This window comes from Arvicola amphibius, chromosome 6 (genome assembly GCF_903992535.2).
Source record: "Arvicola amphibius chromosome 6, mArvAmp1.2, whole genome shotgun sequence".
Classification (NCBI taxonomy): domain Eukaryota; kingdom Metazoa; phylum Chordata; class Mammalia; order Rodentia; family Cricetidae; genus Arvicola; species Arvicola amphibius.
The window spans coordinates 123,779,815-123,796,795 of record NC_052052.2 but is presented as its reverse complement, the minus strand read 5'-3'; the positions used below and the strand labels follow the sequence as shown (position 1 = coordinate 123,796,795).

Here is a 16,981-nt window from a genome sequence, read left to right as displayed (position 1 = left end):
TGGTTTTTAAACATAAAGCAAGAAAGCCAGCCTACAAACCACAATCCCTGAGAACTTAGACAACAATGAGGACACTAAGTGAGACCTACATAGATCTAATCTACATGGGAAGTAGAAAAAGACAAGATCTCCTGAGTAAATTGAGAGCATGGGGACCATGAGAGAGGGTTGAAGGGGAGGAGAGAGACAAGGGGGGGGGAGAGCAGGGAAAAATGTAGAGCTCAGTAAAATCAACAATAAAAAAAAGAAGTACCCTTTCTCTAGTTTCCCTTCATCAAAACATGCTTTATTATGGGATCTTTAACACAGATGTTTCTCAAATATCTAGTTTAATTTTAAACGGAGACAGGTAGAATTTCATACCCAATCCTGGGATACTTTCCCTACTTTCAACTCAGGACTTTCACACAGTTGCCTGAGGAATACAGAGCCCTGGTTCCCTCCCAGACTGTGTGTGGCGACTGCACAACACAAAAGCAAAGCCCCAGGAACGTCCTAGTCTCTCTGGAACTAAGTACTTTGGTTTCTCCAGCTTTTGTTTGACCGAACCAAAGCAGAAGAAAAAACGCAGCTTTTGGGGGATCCCATTTGCCGCCGGGGCTCCACGTCTTCTTAGGGAGTTTTCTTTCACGCTAAGGTAGAGGACAGGGAATAGCTTTGGAGCCACGCAGATAGCAGCCTCCTCCTGGGTTGCGAAGGCTGTAGTACCTAGCCGCTTGGTGGGAAGGCTGGAGGATGTGCTATTCTTCCGCCTCGGCTTCAGAGCCGCAGTCAGGGCATCCGTGGTTGAACTCTGCGCGCCTGCACAGCACCACCAGAAGAGCCCGCTCCGGGGGGTGGGGCGGGGTGACGGCGGCGACACTCAATGCCTGCCCGGTGTGCATCCATACTGTGGTCTAGCAAACGTTGGATGTTGCACGTAGGACGTATAACGAGTGACCGGAAGTGTTTTGCGGGTGCTCCAGTGGCGCAATCGGTTAGCGCGCGGTACTTATACAGCAGTGTGTGCGCGAGAGCGATGCCGAGGTTGTGAGTTCGAGCCTCACCTGGAGCATTGTTTTCAAGTTTGAGGCAGGATCTTCTAAACACCCTCCTTCTCCTGTTCTTTAATTTGGCCTATACTGGCTTTGTTGTGTGTTGCTTAGCAATTGGACCTCTGCCTGTCCTACCTTGCTTTCATGCTCTGGCTGGGGAGAAATACAGTAGTAGTATTATGGTAGCAGCTTGGGCTTCACTATTTTTTTTTTTTTCCAGCGCAAACGAAAAGTCACATGATAATGCTGGTGGTGTGGGACGATAGATAGAGTCTGTTTTAGAACTTCCTGGGAATGTTGAATTAGTTTTAGATTACCTAGTAACAGGCTTCTTTCCTGCTCTTGTTTTAATGCTGTGATACGTTAGAGCCTTAGGACAAAATGTGCTGTAGCTGTGCCTGTCTAGCATTTGAGATGTTAAGGCAGGAGGATGGCCACTTCTAGATCAGCCTAAGGTACATAGCGAAATCCTGTTTATTTATTTTTTAGTTCAGGCAGAATGAAGGGAGAGCACTTAAGATGCACTCCAGCAGGTACCTACCAGATCAGCTCTGCAGATCAGGATAAAGCGGCAGAGAGCAGCTAACAACAGTCAGAACTGCCTTAGCGATTAGCATCATGGAGTCAAGCACCACCATGGAGCCTGTGCTCGAGGAGAGGATGAAATCTATCCAATCTGGTTTGGCAAAGCAGAAGCACTGGTCTTTCAAAGGACAGAAGGTTATCTAGTTGCCGCCCAGCCTCTCTGAGCTAGCAGGTTTTCAACCCAGCCTTTGACTCTTAAGTCTTATTTATAAATAGAATAGTAGAGATATAATCAAAGCTACTTTTAGCGTCAGTGGCAGAGCCTGTGCTTGCAGGAACAGAATTTCCTCCGGACTGTGGCCTGAGCCACCAGGCCGCTGCTAGAGAAGGAGCCAGTAACTGCTGAGTTGGAACTGCTGCTTGGAATAGCAGTAAGTTAAGGCACCACCATTGTACGGAAGTTAAAACAACAACCATTGATAAAGAGAAGATCCCGAACTGTGAAGGACAAATCAGAATTATGATGGACATGTGACGCGTTGCCTGTTTCATGAGGGATAAAGCAAATGGAAGAGGTTTCTGCTTCAAAGGCTCATTGTGACTGCAATATAGGAAGTGAAGAATGGGGAGAGAAGATGCCATTCAGAAAGTGATCATATTCGCAGCATGAGATACTAGGGAGGACTGGGGGATTTCTGATGAGAACATGACTAGCCTGAACCAACCTTAAAATATATAGCCTTCTGTGCCCTCCTGGAGGGGCTGTCAGCCTGTCGCTAAGGAACAGACACCGACTTCCCACCAGAGCAGTAGAAAGGTTCCCTGTAACATTTAATTGAGATTATGATTTTTCGGTCTACTGAATAATGACAGTCTCCATGTTTCTTGCTGTCTATACCTTGTTAAACTTCCTGAATCTCAGTTTGAGTTTGTGCTGTGAGCTATAGGCAACCGAAGATGTAGATTTATTAACTGCTGTGTTTGTAAACAAAGTCAAATGCTGCTTTAAGAATTAGTTGCAAGCAAACACTGCTAGTACTTTTAGCATTTAAAATTTTGATTTAAATATATTGCAATACTTTTCTTACTCTCATGTTTTAAATATACATTTTTGTTAAGTTTTCCTTTTCTGTCACATAAATAACAGAGACATTATAAAACAAAGAAAAAAGAATTAATTACAAGCTGGGAATACTGGTGCTTGCCTTTAATTCCAGCACTCAGGAGGCAGAGGGATGTAGGTGGATATCTGACTTTGAAGCCAGCCTATCTACAGAGTTTCAGGACAGTCAAGGTGACATAGAGAATCTCTGTCTTGGAAAAAGCAAAAATTATTTATTATTATTATTATTATTATTATTAATAGGTGAGTAGGCCATGGATGTGATACTTGATATTTTAAGGTAAACTCCCTTGCTTGTGTGTATTATACCTGAAAGCTTTTTAAAAGAAATGTATTTTCATGATAAAAAAATGATCAGCAAGTTATTCCTTGTGGGGTCTCTAAAAGACCAGTGGCCGCCCTGGGAGTCCTTCCTCATGCTTCATTGTGGAAGAGTTCATATTGAAGGTGAGTTTTTCCCATGTGCCTGTTCTTAGTCCAGACCTTCTTGATTTTACCCAGATCTAACATTGGCAGCACAAAGTTTACCATCACATTATTCCCCTCTGGAGGACAGCTAACTGGACTTATCTACTTTTCTGCCTCTCTGACCTCTGTGTCATTTATGGCCAAAGGGCTAAGGAGAGAAAAGTCGCAGATAATTTCCCCTGGGAAGCTGTTCCATTTAACCAAGCATTTTTTTTTTTTTGAGAAATAACTCTTTTTTAATTCAACCATCATTTGCGTGTGGATGTGTGTAATGTAAAAGGGCGGGAGGGTACATTGGTAGGTTCTAAGAGCATGAGGTCATTTGTTAGTACAAGTAATGGAAAGAGGAGGGGGAGTCTGAAGCTGGTCCTGGTGATGCTGCTCAGGGCCATCACTAAGCCACCCTCGACTTCCTATTCGTCTGGGAAAAGAGCCACCAGGGGTTTTAGAAATGAAGGACACAAAGAAAGGTCTTCCGGAAAGGCAGACAGGTGCATTAGCATGGAATTTGTGTGCAAACTGTGCTTATCATTAGACGCATATCTGAGGTGTCAGTGGAAACAAAACAAGAAGAAAAAATGCAAAAAAAAAAAAAATAAGGTCAGGTGCCTGGCAGGAGAAAACCATTTACATTTACTTCAGATGCCATTCTTTTCATCAGAATGAACAGAAATTTCTCCATGTGTTTCTCAGATGATTTCCCCTAGAGCTGTGTAAAGTCACAGACACGAACCTCCCTGGGAAACCTGGAGCAGAGGGAGCTGCAGGGAAGCAAGGTCAGGGGGCATCCTGAACCCTCTCTGTCCTCCTGTGAGTGCTCAGCACAAGCATCATCCTTTTGCTTGGTAAAGCCGTGGTTCTTGGCCTTCACCAAGCTAATGTCTTTAGTATCCTCGCGCCCCAGGTCTCCTAGTCCATAGCTCAGCAGCGTGACCTGTGCAGGTCAGTGGTGAAGGAGCGTGGATTTACAGGCAAAGTGATTAGCAAACCCCCGATGTTCAGTGTTGGCCATAGTGATTGACAGAGGGCGAGACCCTGTGCCAGTGAGGCTCTGGCCTGGAGTGTGGTCTACAGACCCACGATGGCATCATTTGAGAGTCTGTTTGCCAGAGCTTCTCCTGGTGATTAGTTGAGAACTAGGATTGTTGGGGAGATCGAAGAATGCAGGCCCATTTCCACCTTGTCTGATGGTCAGAGAGTTTGCAGACTAACAAGCTTAATTGCACCTTCTAACTCAGGAGGTGGTTACCTGGCTCTTTTGAAGTTAAGATAGCTTGGTGCCATGTAGTGTGAAGCGGCGGGGCAACAGTGCCAACCTGACAGGTTGTCAGGATATGCAGATGTACTTCTGCTCTTTTCTTTTGTAACTATGAGGTTACCTAGGGAAGGGCAGTCTTCAGTGTATGTGACGTGGGGTACCTCAGCTACCTAGAGGACAGAATGCTAAGGATTTTGTGTTCAGAGTGATAAGGCCATCAACTATGTGAGAGTTCAGATTTGTATCAAAAGTATGTTTATTGAAGATTAATTATATATCGGTTTTATTTTTAATAATGCAAGGGAAAATACAGAAAATGAAAAGGCTTTGGATAGAAATGTCAGGTGGGGCACTGCCCTGTCATTTTTACCACATTGCCCACTCCTTAAGAAAGATGGAGGATACACCCTGGAAACAGCCACAAGGTCTTTGGAGAGGCAGCCCTTCCCTCCTCTACCACGCAGAGCCCTGCCTGGAAAAGGTGGCGGTTTCAGTTAGCGTTCCACAGAGGAACAGAACCAAGGGGATTAAAAAATATTTTATATATATATATATATATTGTGTATAATAAATAGGATATTATATATATGTGCATATATAATGCTAGAATTTATTAAGTCAGTTTTAAATTAGTAACAAGAGCTAATTCCCTCTAGAGCAGCTGAGAACCCGATATTCTCTAGGTCCTTGAGGTTGGGTGCCTTACCAATCGGAGTAGTCTCCACGTAGCTGTCTCTGCCCATAGCTGTCTCTGCCCATAGCTGTCTCTCTCCATAGCTGTCTCTCCCCATAGCTGCCTCTCCCCATAGCTGTGTCTCACTGGGGCCATAACTGGCAGTTAGTCCACAATCAGGTGCCTCAGTAGTCCCACTCTGGCTCCAGAAGCCTGGAAGTTTCCTAGACAGCAGCTGGCTCTGCTCTCAGCAAAGGAATCAGCCCCAGCAGCAGCAACAGAGCAAAGCAACTCAGAGGCATGAGGGAAGGACAAGCAAACACAAGTCAGGAAGCTCTTCCCTCTGACACATCCTTTTAATGTGAACAGTTCCAATTAGGGACCATCCACAATCGGGGCAGGGCTTCCCACATCAATCAAGGCAATCAGAAGAACTCTAGGGGAGACTCCCTAATCAAAGGATTGGCAAAGAATCTAACCACAATAGTGGTCTTAAATCTATATTATCAAAACAAAGAGCAAAGAGCAGTATTTCAGAGACCCACTGCCTGGCCTACCTCTTTAGTCCGGAGAGTTTCAACTCTTGGACCCAGGAAGGAGTGCGGCTGCATTGGCTCCCCTCCGGGCACAGCACTCAGCTGCAGGAAAGAGCAATTCAACATCATTCCCTAAGGTTTGGGTCTTTCTCTGTATCCTTGGCAGGAACCGCAGTGAGCTGATGGACGGCTATGGTGAAGAGCTCTTTAGGCTCCTGCATCCCTTCAGAAGCAGCCTCCATACAGCTCAGAGCAGATGGGAGCCTCCCTGGACAACTGCAGCCCATAGTGCCCTGAGAATGTGGGACTGGTGAGATTTCTGGATTCTCTGAGTACACTTGGGCTGGAGGCTGTGGAGTTCTTGGCACCACCAGTATGCTACTGTTTGGCAAGGTCATGCCACCTCGGCTTCACCAAGCAGATCCCCAGCATTCCTTCAGCACCCTGGTTCCCTTGTCTGTAAGCCAGCAGGGTGTCCTGCACTTTGTAAGGGATTCAGGGGCCAAGGAAGTCCTAGCCAACACAGGGATGTTCACTAGAGGCCACAGTGAGTGTGTGGGAGCCAGTGGGAAAAACTCCATTGTTAACAATCTGTCATCAAGGCTTTACACATTGGTGTGCCAGTGAGGGCCTGGTTAGGGGCATTGTCTCCAGGCCTGCAATGGCATCGTTCGAGAGAGCTTGTTTTCCAGAGTGTCCTGCGGTAGGACTTTAAGACCTGACCTGGTTATGATCCCACTGCAATGCTATTAGTTTTCTAAGCAACTTTGGGACTTGGCTGTGTCATACAGTTGTCTGGCCTTGATGTGGTGATGCCACGCATCTTCTCCTCTGCTTTACCCTCTGTACAAACTCACCTCAGATAAGGGTCATCTCCTCAGCTCTGCCTACCCTCTCTTGCTCTCATGCTCTGCCTTTGGAGGCAAAATGAAATACTGATTTCTGACATTAGCTATACATGCAGCATTTCCCCCAGTGCTAATGAGAAGCTGAAAGTCACATGACAACCTTGGTGGAATGGGAAAATGGTAAGAATCCACTTTCCACCTTCCTAGAAACCCTGAATTTAAGATGGTGTGGTGCCAGACTTCTTAAGAAAATGAAATGTATTGTTATATTATCTAATTTAATGCTGCAACACACTAATATATCAAGGCAAATGGAGTTTGGTGGGGAATGCCTGCAATATCAGCATTTGGGATTTCGAAGCATATCAAAGTCAGCCTCTGCTATGTACTGACTGCCAGGTCAGCATGTGATATATATAAAACGTAGGTCTTCCAACTCTAACGTTCATCATGGCAAAGCAGTTTATAATGTACATATCCTCAGCTCATAGAGAATATGTGTAGAATGTACTTTCTACACTTCTCAGTGAGCGTGCAAGACATTAGGAACACGGATGTCTCTGCTAATTATAACATAAGGACTGAAACTAGCATAGCCAAATTCTAAAACTGCTTTAATATTTAGTAAAATAGAATCATGTGCCCCTGTGAAACCAGTGTATAAGGAGAGAATGAAATCTACCCAGTAGAAGAAAAGGAAGCAGGTCATTAGAATGAGAACGCTCCAGGTAGCTCTGATTTCTGGAGGGGAATTGTGTGCACACCTGGAGCTGTGAAGGTAGAGGACGCGCTTGTGATGCTCATACAGACGGAGAGCCATGGACCCGCTGCTCCAGCCCATCAGACTCTGAAAGATGACATCTCGAAGTGCCATGAGGGAGAGAAAAAGCCACTTGATTTTATGTCTTGATGGCAGCATATAACAATGGTCAATGAATATTCCAGGTAGAGACATGTTCAAGCTGTTCCCTGATTTGATGTAGAAGAGTAAGTAAGAGCTTATGAGAACATTAACCATCCAAAAGAGGAGGAAAAAGGGAAGGACTTGCCATGAGGTCTGTGGTTTTAGTTTTGTCCAAAGGGTGGTCCTGGGACTGATGGTGACAGCCTGGACCACACTGAGGAGACAGGTGGTACAGATGGATAAACCCCGTGCCATCCTTGCCAGAAAAACCATAGCTTTACAGCCAATATCTCCAAGGAAGTTTCTGAAATAAAACAGTGTGGCTATGTCTGTGATCCCTGTGGTACAAATAATTATCATATTAGAAAAGGCCAAATGAATGAGGATAAGGTCCATGGGCTTTTTCTCAGTCCCCAAAGCAGAAGTGTACACATACCTTATGAATACTATGATATTTCCTACAATTCCAGGTATGGCAAGAGAAAGGAAGACTATTGCCAGGGTAATGCTATTCCACTTCATCTTCTGACTTCATGCAGTGCACTGGGGAAAATCATCTGAGAAACACGTGTAAGGGTTCTCTGTTTATTATGACGACAAGAATGGTCTCAAGTTCCTTCCTTGATGATGCCTGATCTTAGTTTGTTGTTCTTTTTGTTTTGCTTGGTTTTTTCATTTTCGGTTTTCAATTCTGGTAGAAATGATGATAATTACAGTCAAGGCGTAAACGTGATAGTTTCCTGAATTCGCAAAGATCTATCATCCCTCAAGGTCATATGACTATACTCTCCCCAGACAAAAGCTAAATGCCTGGCACCACTCTGCCAGTTTTCTAAGTAATACAGTCCTGAGGATTAGCCTGACAGCCTCCATCTTTTTCCCTTATCACACCCAGTGGGACCTCAGGCTCCTGGGCAGTGTTGATGCCTCAACCTGATCCTCTTCACTGCCCCATATACAACCATCACTCAAAGTTTGTGGAACTAATAAAAAGCCTTGCAACTTCTCAAAAAGTTGTTCTTGGCCAATGGTCCAGGTTCTCAGAGGAGATGGTATGGTATTCTCTCCCCCAAGCCCTTTGATCATAAATTAGACAGAGGTTAGTGATGTAGTGGGGACATGGACATCTAGATTACTGTCCTCCATGTGGAACTAAGTGTGATTAAAGATTGTGTTCCCAATTTTTGTGGGTAGAATTGTATTGAACGAGATTTCCTGTTTACTTCACTTTATCCTGTTGTTACTCTTTCTCCTGGGATCTCTTCCCCAGTATAACACCAGGAAAACTGTTCCTGTGGAGTCTTAACAAAGGCTTGGCTTGCTGATTGTTTTAAGGTTGGTTCTGTCTAGTGATATTCTCAGTCAGAAATCCCCCAGCCTGCGAGTCCTCCCTGCTGTCTCACACTGTGATTGCCATCGTTTTATGTATGGTATTGCTTTCCCCTTTTCTTTAGTTTCTACATTGAACACGAAATGAGCCTTTGAAGCAGAAACTTACTCCATTTGTTTCACACCTCACAAAACACAGAGAGCCTCACATGACAACCTTAATTTCTATTTGTCCTCTACAATTTGACATCTTCTCCTTATCAAAATTATTTCTGACTTACCTTGAATCTCCTCTTACAAATATAACATTGGCACCCACCTTTCCCCAGGAACATGAAATATCCAAGGCTCATCTTTAGTTAGGGAAAAAGATACTCACATTCTCTCTTGATGGTTTCTTTCTTTATTCTCAATTCTTCTGCATTCTCTCTATGTTCTTTCATAGTCAATTAAAAAAAAGGCATTTCACGATGAAATTTTAAGATGTATATGGCAGCAGGAAAGCCCAGCTTCTTCTGATGGACTGAACTGGATGGACGATTGTTACATGTGGGAGCCCACATATAACTCAGTTTCTCTCTGGAGTCATTTCTGACTTAAAGAAATCATTTGAGTTCCTGCTTGCCTGCTGTGCTTTTTCCAGTAACCTTGAGGGCTGTGAGTAACATCTGTGTTAGCTCATAGGAAGGGCATTTTTGCCCAGATAAAGAACACATTTTTTCTATTAAGATTTGGGCTGGGGTATGCCAGGCAGAGCACTCCTTGTTAGAGAATAGAAGCTGCTTAGCTGAATGAGTTAATGCACCTGCTTGAGCTTCCTCCCAAGAACAGTGCAGGAAGGTGGTTAGCTGACTGTACTGCTCTTTGTTCTGCCTTTTGCCTGTAGTTAGTACATATTCTGGCTAAAAGTGAACTCGGGGCTGTTTGGTATTAACCTTCAGTCCTTCCAGTCTATCCTATGTTTTCTTTTTAAATTGATTTTTATTGAGCTCTACATTTTTCTCTGCTCCCTATCCTGTGTTTTCTGTCTTCATTTCTCTTAACCTAACATTTCTTCAGCCTCAGGGTCCCCTCTCAGGGTAACCCCAGTGGATTCCTTCTGGAGCAAGCTCCAACAGCTACACACATCTTACTGAAAGGGACCATCACAAGCCTCCATGATTCTAGTCCTTTATTATGCATTGTGTACAATAAATACACAATAATACAAGTACCTCAGATGTGCCTGAGGTATCTTGTGACCAAAGTCATGGAATGGACACAAGGGGTCCTCAGCAAAACAATAAGTTTTCTACAAGGATTCTTCAAGGTCAAGGCACTTCTAAAAAACCTGTTCATCCTAATTTCTACCCCGTGCAGTGATTCTGCTGAATTCCTACAGAGCACAGGGAAAACTTTCTTTCAGCTATTGATGCACACAGAAACTTGTGACTGCGTCTCTCAGCGTTAGCGTCTTTCAGCATTAAGATGAAAAGAATTCGAGTCAGCCTGGCTCCTCGCAGTTAACTGTTCCTCTTAATCATTAACTTGAGCTATGATCTAGGCAGCTCCTTAAGAGAAACCCACAGAATGTTACAGCTGTGTAACATTCCCTTGTATTTTTTTTTATTCATGAAAACTCTGTATAAGCTAGCATTATTATTAGCAAGTACACAGTACAGCTTAGGGAGGGGTCATGTTTTATCATAACCCACAGGTAAAAATGCCTAGTAGAATGGAATATTTCCATGAGAGAAACTCATCCCCATACAGGCACTGGGGAATCTCCCCACACCCAGTTCAACCATACCAGATACCAGAGAAAGATAGCAGGAGCAAACACGACAAGGCAGAGCAGAAGCAAAAGACATTCTGGGGTCTGTGGTCTCGGGGCCTTGCCTAACTGGGATGGATCCATCAGAGTCTCCTGGTGGGCAGACACCTTTAACTTCAGTTGCCACCTGCTGCTCCTCTGACATGGGCACAGGGACACTGGTTTTCTATGTTTTATGTAAGTGTCAGCATAATGCCTGATCAAAACCTTTGTAGGTTGCAAAGGAAGCTGTTGGTTTTAAAACCACTTTAATCACAGAGATGAACTGACAAGCCAATTTGGGGACGAATTTGAGTTGATCTCTTTCCTTAAGCTTGATAGAGCTGAGTATCCTGGAGAAGTCAATTCACTTTGGATGGTACATTGGGGAAGTAGTCTGTACTTCTCCACTTGTGCAATGATGTGGGATACCAGGTTTCAGCCAATTAGTGGAGGGCATGGGTTAGCCTTCAAGAAACTTAAATACAATATTTTCTCACAAAATCCGTCTGTATTGATCTGTTCACAATTTGATAGCTTTTCACATGGTCCTATGTGATCACTTACAGCAAAACTTATAGTGATGAAGCTGTTTTTGATTTCCTAAACAGTGTGACATGTGAGTTGAAAAAACTGCCCCCATACACAAAGACACACAGACACACACAGACACACACCACACATCTATTTCAGGGTGATTATTAAGAGATATTTACATACATATTTATTAAGCTTTCTCAACTCTTACTCTTAGCATGTAAGAAATAACAAAGAGTTTGGGCTGGAGAGACAGCTCAGAAGTTAAGAGCACTGGCTGCTCTTCTAGAGGACCTGGTTTCAGTTTCCAGTACCCTTGTGGCTGCTCCCAATGTCTCTAACTGCAGTTCCAGGGGACCCGAAGGCCTCCTCTTGTCTCTATCACACATGCACACAGTGCACAGACATACATGCAGGCAAAACATCCATACACATAAAATAAACAGATTGTCATTTAAGAAAGGGCTGAGGATGTAACTCAGTAGGTAGAGCACTTGCCTAGCATGTACTGGGTCCAGTCCCCAGCAGTACATAAAGTCCGGTAGTGAGCAACTCTAATCCTAACACTGAGATGCAGGCAGAAAATACTGAAGTTCCAGCTCATCCTTAGCTATAATGAACTGGGAGGTCAGCCTGGAATATATAAGATAATTCCCCCCCCCCCAAAATAGAAATAGCAAAAAGCAACCTGTGTGAAACTAATCAAGACAGGGTTTTTTTTTTTTTTTCTTTTTTCAAAAATAGGCCATGGACTCTAGGGGCTGATGCAAGGCCCAGTGGCATGAAAGAGAAATCCATCAACTAGAAAAGGATAAATTGCAAAATCGACAAGCTCAAGTTTGGGACCAGCTATCCCATCTGTCAAACTCCATCTTTCCTAACTGCTCTATGCCTGGCTTTGAACATTTTGCTTGGGTCCTTTAGGAATCACTAATGTAGGGATGGTGCTTGGTGTCATTCACATGTGTTGTAAGAATCAGTGGAGCAGAGATGTGAGAAACTTAGGATAGTGCCTGCCCAGTGTTAACCACGCTCTAAAGCATTGTTCTGTGATCTTGTGTCATGTCAGGTTCCTCCACGATTCTCTGCACTGCCACACTGTGTTATGTTTTGAGTCTAGGCAGGAAAGCCTCAGGAATAATAAAACCAGAACAAAGAAGGGCAAAGTCCCCTGCCCCTTTCTGAGAGATGAGAGGGCACCAGACCTAAGATACTGTACAGTGGAACCTTTCTCTCCTATGAGGACAGCACACAGACTGGACTGTAGAGAGGAAAAGCTTCCTCACACTCAAGCTGAAATCTCAGGCTGTGTCTGCTCTACCTGCCTGGGCTGTCATGAGCATCTCTGGCCCAGTGCAGCCCGTGCAGCTGCACAGGGCTCCCTTGTGGACATGGAAACAATTCCGCATTGCAGGTGGAAATGAGAGCCTGCTTTTTCTTGGTTCTTGTCACCTTTCTTTCTCACAGTGACAGAGGAACCCAGACCCTTCTCTTCAACCACCTTCCGTCCGCATTCCTACCTCACAGCCCCTCTGTGAAGGTGAAATGCAGCTTTAGTCCACTGTGACTTGGCGGAACACTTACCTGTGGAGTCTGTGCAGGGCTCAGGGTGGGTGTTCTCACAGTACAGCCAGGCCCTGTTTATTATCCTTAAGCCCGTGTTCCTAGCAACTGTCACTGCTATAAGGACAGCAGTTTGGCTTCTCCAGGGGAAAAAGGCTCCTTATGCACATCCATCCTGGGTGCCAGCTCTGCGCACTCCCTGGTGGCCTGCCATTTGCTGAGGCTGAAACTTTCTGTTCCTAATTAGAGTCCCTGTGCTGTGACAGGAGGGCTGTGAGGATGAACGGCACCCTGGGTTTCCCGGCTCCTGGGAAGTTTGCTTTTTTTCTCCAAGTCAGGAACTAAATTGGGAGAAACTTCTGTGAATCTGAACACAAGGCCTGGAAGAGAGGACTTAAGCACTTGTTCCTCCAGAGGACCCAGGTTCAATTCTAAGCATGCACACAGTGGGTCACAGCCATATTTAGCTCCAGAGGTTCTAATGCCTTCTTCTGATGTATATGGTCATCAAGCATATATATGATACACCAACATATACACAGGCAACACACATTAAATGAATAAATCTAATAAAAATAAAGTTTATTTTATTTTACTTTTCCAAAATGCTCAGTACACTAAGAACAAAGATGTTCAAGGGCCAGAGCCAATGGCTGGTCTTCAGGTGCGGTGTCCAGGGTGGAGTCTCAGGGGACAGTTTGGAGTCTGTCTGTTTGTTGTTCTGAGTGCTGGCTTCATGCAGAGCAGTCAACTCCTCTCCTTGCTGAATTCTCCATTTCTCCTCTCATTTCTTTTTTCTTCAATATCTCAATTTTCTTGCTGAATGTCTAATATGGATTGCTGACTTTCTGGTCTACATCCTGAATTTACCTCTTTCATCTTGTTTTCTGAATCTTCTTTAAGGTCACTGATTATTTGAAAACAATTTTTCTTTCATTCAGCATTTTAAACATTTCATTGTTTTCATGTATAGCATAATATGTGTGACAAAGGGAGACCCTCAGAGTGAATTCATAGAAGAATATTGCCATTAAATTCAGTCAATATAAGATGAATGAATAGAGTAAAAAAGCAAAAGGTAGCACATTGGTGCCCAGAAACTCACCAAACTCAGATGAACAAATTTCCCAAACTACAACGATGCAGCCAGCAGCACAAAGCCAGACACAGCGGCAGCTGAAGAACAGTGAGGGTAAGGACCTTGGGTAGAGTTTCTGGACGAAGCGCTGAGATAGCCTCGTGCACAGGTCACCCTGCAGCTCTGTGATGAGAGCAGATCCTGAACACAGGACAGAGATGCTCAAGACTGCTGGGGGAGACCTGCCAGTGGAACTTCCAGCATTCCGGGCCCCAGGCACACACCTTTCCGTCTCAGGTAGAGAGGGAAGGTCCTCGGGTTCACCCTTCCCAGTTCCCTGATCATCCAAAGAGAGAGCAGCATGTGTGCTTCTGAGGGAAACTGACACATGCAAGGGAATCAAACAACTGTCAGGTCTGCTCACCATGATGGCTGTGGAGCAGACAAGCTGTGGTGAGTTCTTCTAGCAGGTGATGTTTGTTTGGCAGTATGTGTATCTCCAGGGTTTGCAGAGTTCTTGGCTACCATAAAATATCAGCGACACTTCAATATCCAAGTTGTCACATGTCAGGGAGAAGCAAACCTACTGTGAATCTCAGTCCCTGATACACAGTTTTCACCTCCAACCTTCCACACACCTTGTGAGTGTGCTAAGTTTGGTGGTGAGCTTGCCCTGACCTGTGGGTCTCCTTACCCCGTCCAATGGGAATAATTCAATCTGAAGGAAACAGCTATTTACTAATGAGCAAGAAGAATACGGTAAGCAGTTAGTGTTTATAATAAACCTCATGGTAAACAAGTTTGTGGCAAGGATTTATCTTCGTGTGCTGTAATGCCTGTAGGAGACAATTTAGTGGGGAAAATAAATAGTTTAAAGGCAGTGAAGGCTTCACATGATGCACAAATGCCTCCTCTAGCCCCAATTGAAATGGCCTCCATTGCCTCTCGAGAGAATATCTAAGGACTTCCCAATGCTGTTTCCCCTTCTTGACTTTTAAATAGATTGGTTAGTGCATATTTAGACAAGATCTTTCTGCTTGAATATTGTCAACAGCATTAAATAAAATCAACCATAGGCCAAGAGTAAGAGTTTGCAACCAGTTGACAGGAAAAAAAAAAAACCCATAAAGAGTAACAGGAAATCAGTAAGACTGAGAGAGAGATGCACAGGAAGTAGGAGGGAGGGACATCTGGTTGGAGTTTTTTTCTTTTCTTTTCTTGGAGATGGCAAAGGAGAAAGCTCTTTTTCTGGGATGATGAAGGAAGCAGTTGGGTGCTTTCTCTGCCTCTCTGAGCCAGCAGGTTTTCACCTCAGCATTTGACTCCCAAGTTTTTTTTTTTTTTGATAAAATAGAACAATAGAGACTTTGTTAAAATCAACAGACCATCCCAGGTGCAACTTTTCCACAGTTATAATGCAGCCATCAGCTCCAGAATCATTCTTCTACAGGTTGACATCCAGTTATGCCAGCACCATTTGTTGAAGATGCTTTCTTTCTTCCATTGTATACTTTTAGCTCCTTTGTCAAAATTCAGGTGTTCATAGGTTTGTGGGTTAACATCCGGGTCTTCTATTCGATTCCATTGGTCGACTTCTCTGTTTTTATGCCAGTACCAAGCTGTTTTCATTACTGAAGCTCTGTAATAGAGTTTGAAGTCAGGGATGGTAATGCCTCCAGAAGTTCCTTTATTGTATAAGATTGTTTCAGCTATCCTGGATTTTTTTTATCCTCATCTAGGGTCAATGACTTTTTAAAAACGTCTTCCTAAGAAAAGTCACATGATGGGGAGAATTTGAAGGTGAAGACTGTAAAGCTCTGAGTAGCCACATCTTCATATTTTCGATTATATGGAGGAACCAGACACAAGCACAAACACCTCACAAATATGAAGTAGTTTCTGAGGGCTGTAGGCTGCAGACCATACTCTGAAGGCTCTATTCTCTGTTCTATTAGGTTCCACTTACTAGTAAAATCACGTGGTATTTGTCTATATGCAGATGACCGATTTCACTTAGCATAATGCACATGGGTCCATGCTAGTTACAAACAATGTGTCCAGAATAAGGAAATGATGAAGTTATTTATACTAACCCATCTGTCTAATCTTATGTGCTTCACTTCAGTGGCATAATTGAATCCGATTTCCCAGTTGCCTTTACTATCCACTACTTATTTAGAATTTTCATCATATGTTAAATTTTTAATTATTGTTCTGATCAAGCTTTTGTTTTATTTTCTTTCATTCTACTCCTTTTTTAAAGGAAAAATTCACAATACCAACTCTATATGCCACTCAGAGTCCAGACCATCCTAGTTCATGCTGTGTCAACAGTTATGAATCTCCTAAATTCTTTTTTAAAATTTCAAATTAAAGATTTTTTTCTGTGTGTTCTTGTGTGTGTATCTCAACATGAATATGGAGGCTATAAGGTAGCACATGAGAGTCAGTTTTCTTCACCAGAAATGGATCAGCTTGCCTGACTTGTCGGCAGATACTTTTACCCACCGAGGCATCTCTCAAGATTCCTCTCTATTCTTTGTTTGTTTATTTGCTTATTTGTTTGTTTTGTTTTTCAAGATAGGTTTTCTCTGTAGCTTTGGAGCCTGTCCTGGAACTAACTCTCGTAGACCAGGCTGGTCTCGAACTCACAGAGAACCGCCTGCTTATGCCTCCTAAATGCTAGGATCAAAAGCGTGCACAACCACCACCAGACCACCTCTCTCTATTCTTAACGTTGAACAATCTTTTCATCATTCTGATTTAACACATCTTTCTCCACTCCTTCTCCATGTTTTTATACTGCCTTTTTTTTTGAGTCAAATTACACAGACAGACTGAGAAATTGTTCATTAGTCTGGTCTTCTAGGTAACTGAAGAGGGTGAGACTCGGAGAAGTAGTAGATGTTCCCTACAAACAAGTCACACTATATGAGGAATGTGAGACGGAGCTGGAGGGATGGTTAGGAGATCTGCTCTTCTTGTAGAGAACCCTGGTTCCTTACCCAGCACTCACATCTAGGACTCATGACTGCCTGTAGCTCTAGCTCCCTGTGATCAGTGCCCTCTTCTGGTCTGTGTCGGTGTCTGTACAAACGTGGCACATACAGAGACACATACATAAAATAAATCTTTATATTTGAAAAACAAGCTAGCTATTTAATAATCTGTATCACAATATGATACACATCACTCATTTAAATAATTTGTATATACAATGCAACCAAGCAAAATATAAAAACTTATATATCATTGTAAAGTAAAGCCATGAAGAATCCAAAATGTTACAGGAGTTTAGTCAGATAGGACAGAG

At 43.5% G+C, this 16,981-nt stretch overlaps 1 protein-coding gene and 1 non-coding gene across 2 annotated transcripts; one reads left to right on the top strand and one right to left on the bottom strand.

Annotated features, from left to right (window-relative positions):
* Window positions 1-958: 958 nt before the first annotated feature.
* Window positions 959-1,054, top strand: Trnai-uau. Its single transcript has 2 exons — window positions 959-996; window positions 1,019-1,054. It is a non-coding gene; the product is annotated as a tRNA-Ile (tRNA).
* Window positions 1,055-6,988: 5,934 nt separating this feature from the next.
* On the bottom strand, window positions 6,989-7,891 carry LOC119816525 (putative vomeronasal receptor-like protein 4). The gene has a single exon (XM_038333270.1). The coding sequence runs from the start codon at window positions 7,889-7,891 to the stop codon at window positions 6,989-6,991; it is 903 nt and encodes a 300-aa protein (XP_038189198.1).
* Window positions 7,892-16,981: the final 9,090 nt, after the last annotated feature.

What these genes read in the sequence shown, in the direction of transcription:
- LOC119816525 (XM_038333270.1), bottom strand. Translation starts at nt 7,891, where the DNA reads ATGAAGTGGAATAGCATTACCCTGGCAATAGTCTTCCTTTCTCTTGCC.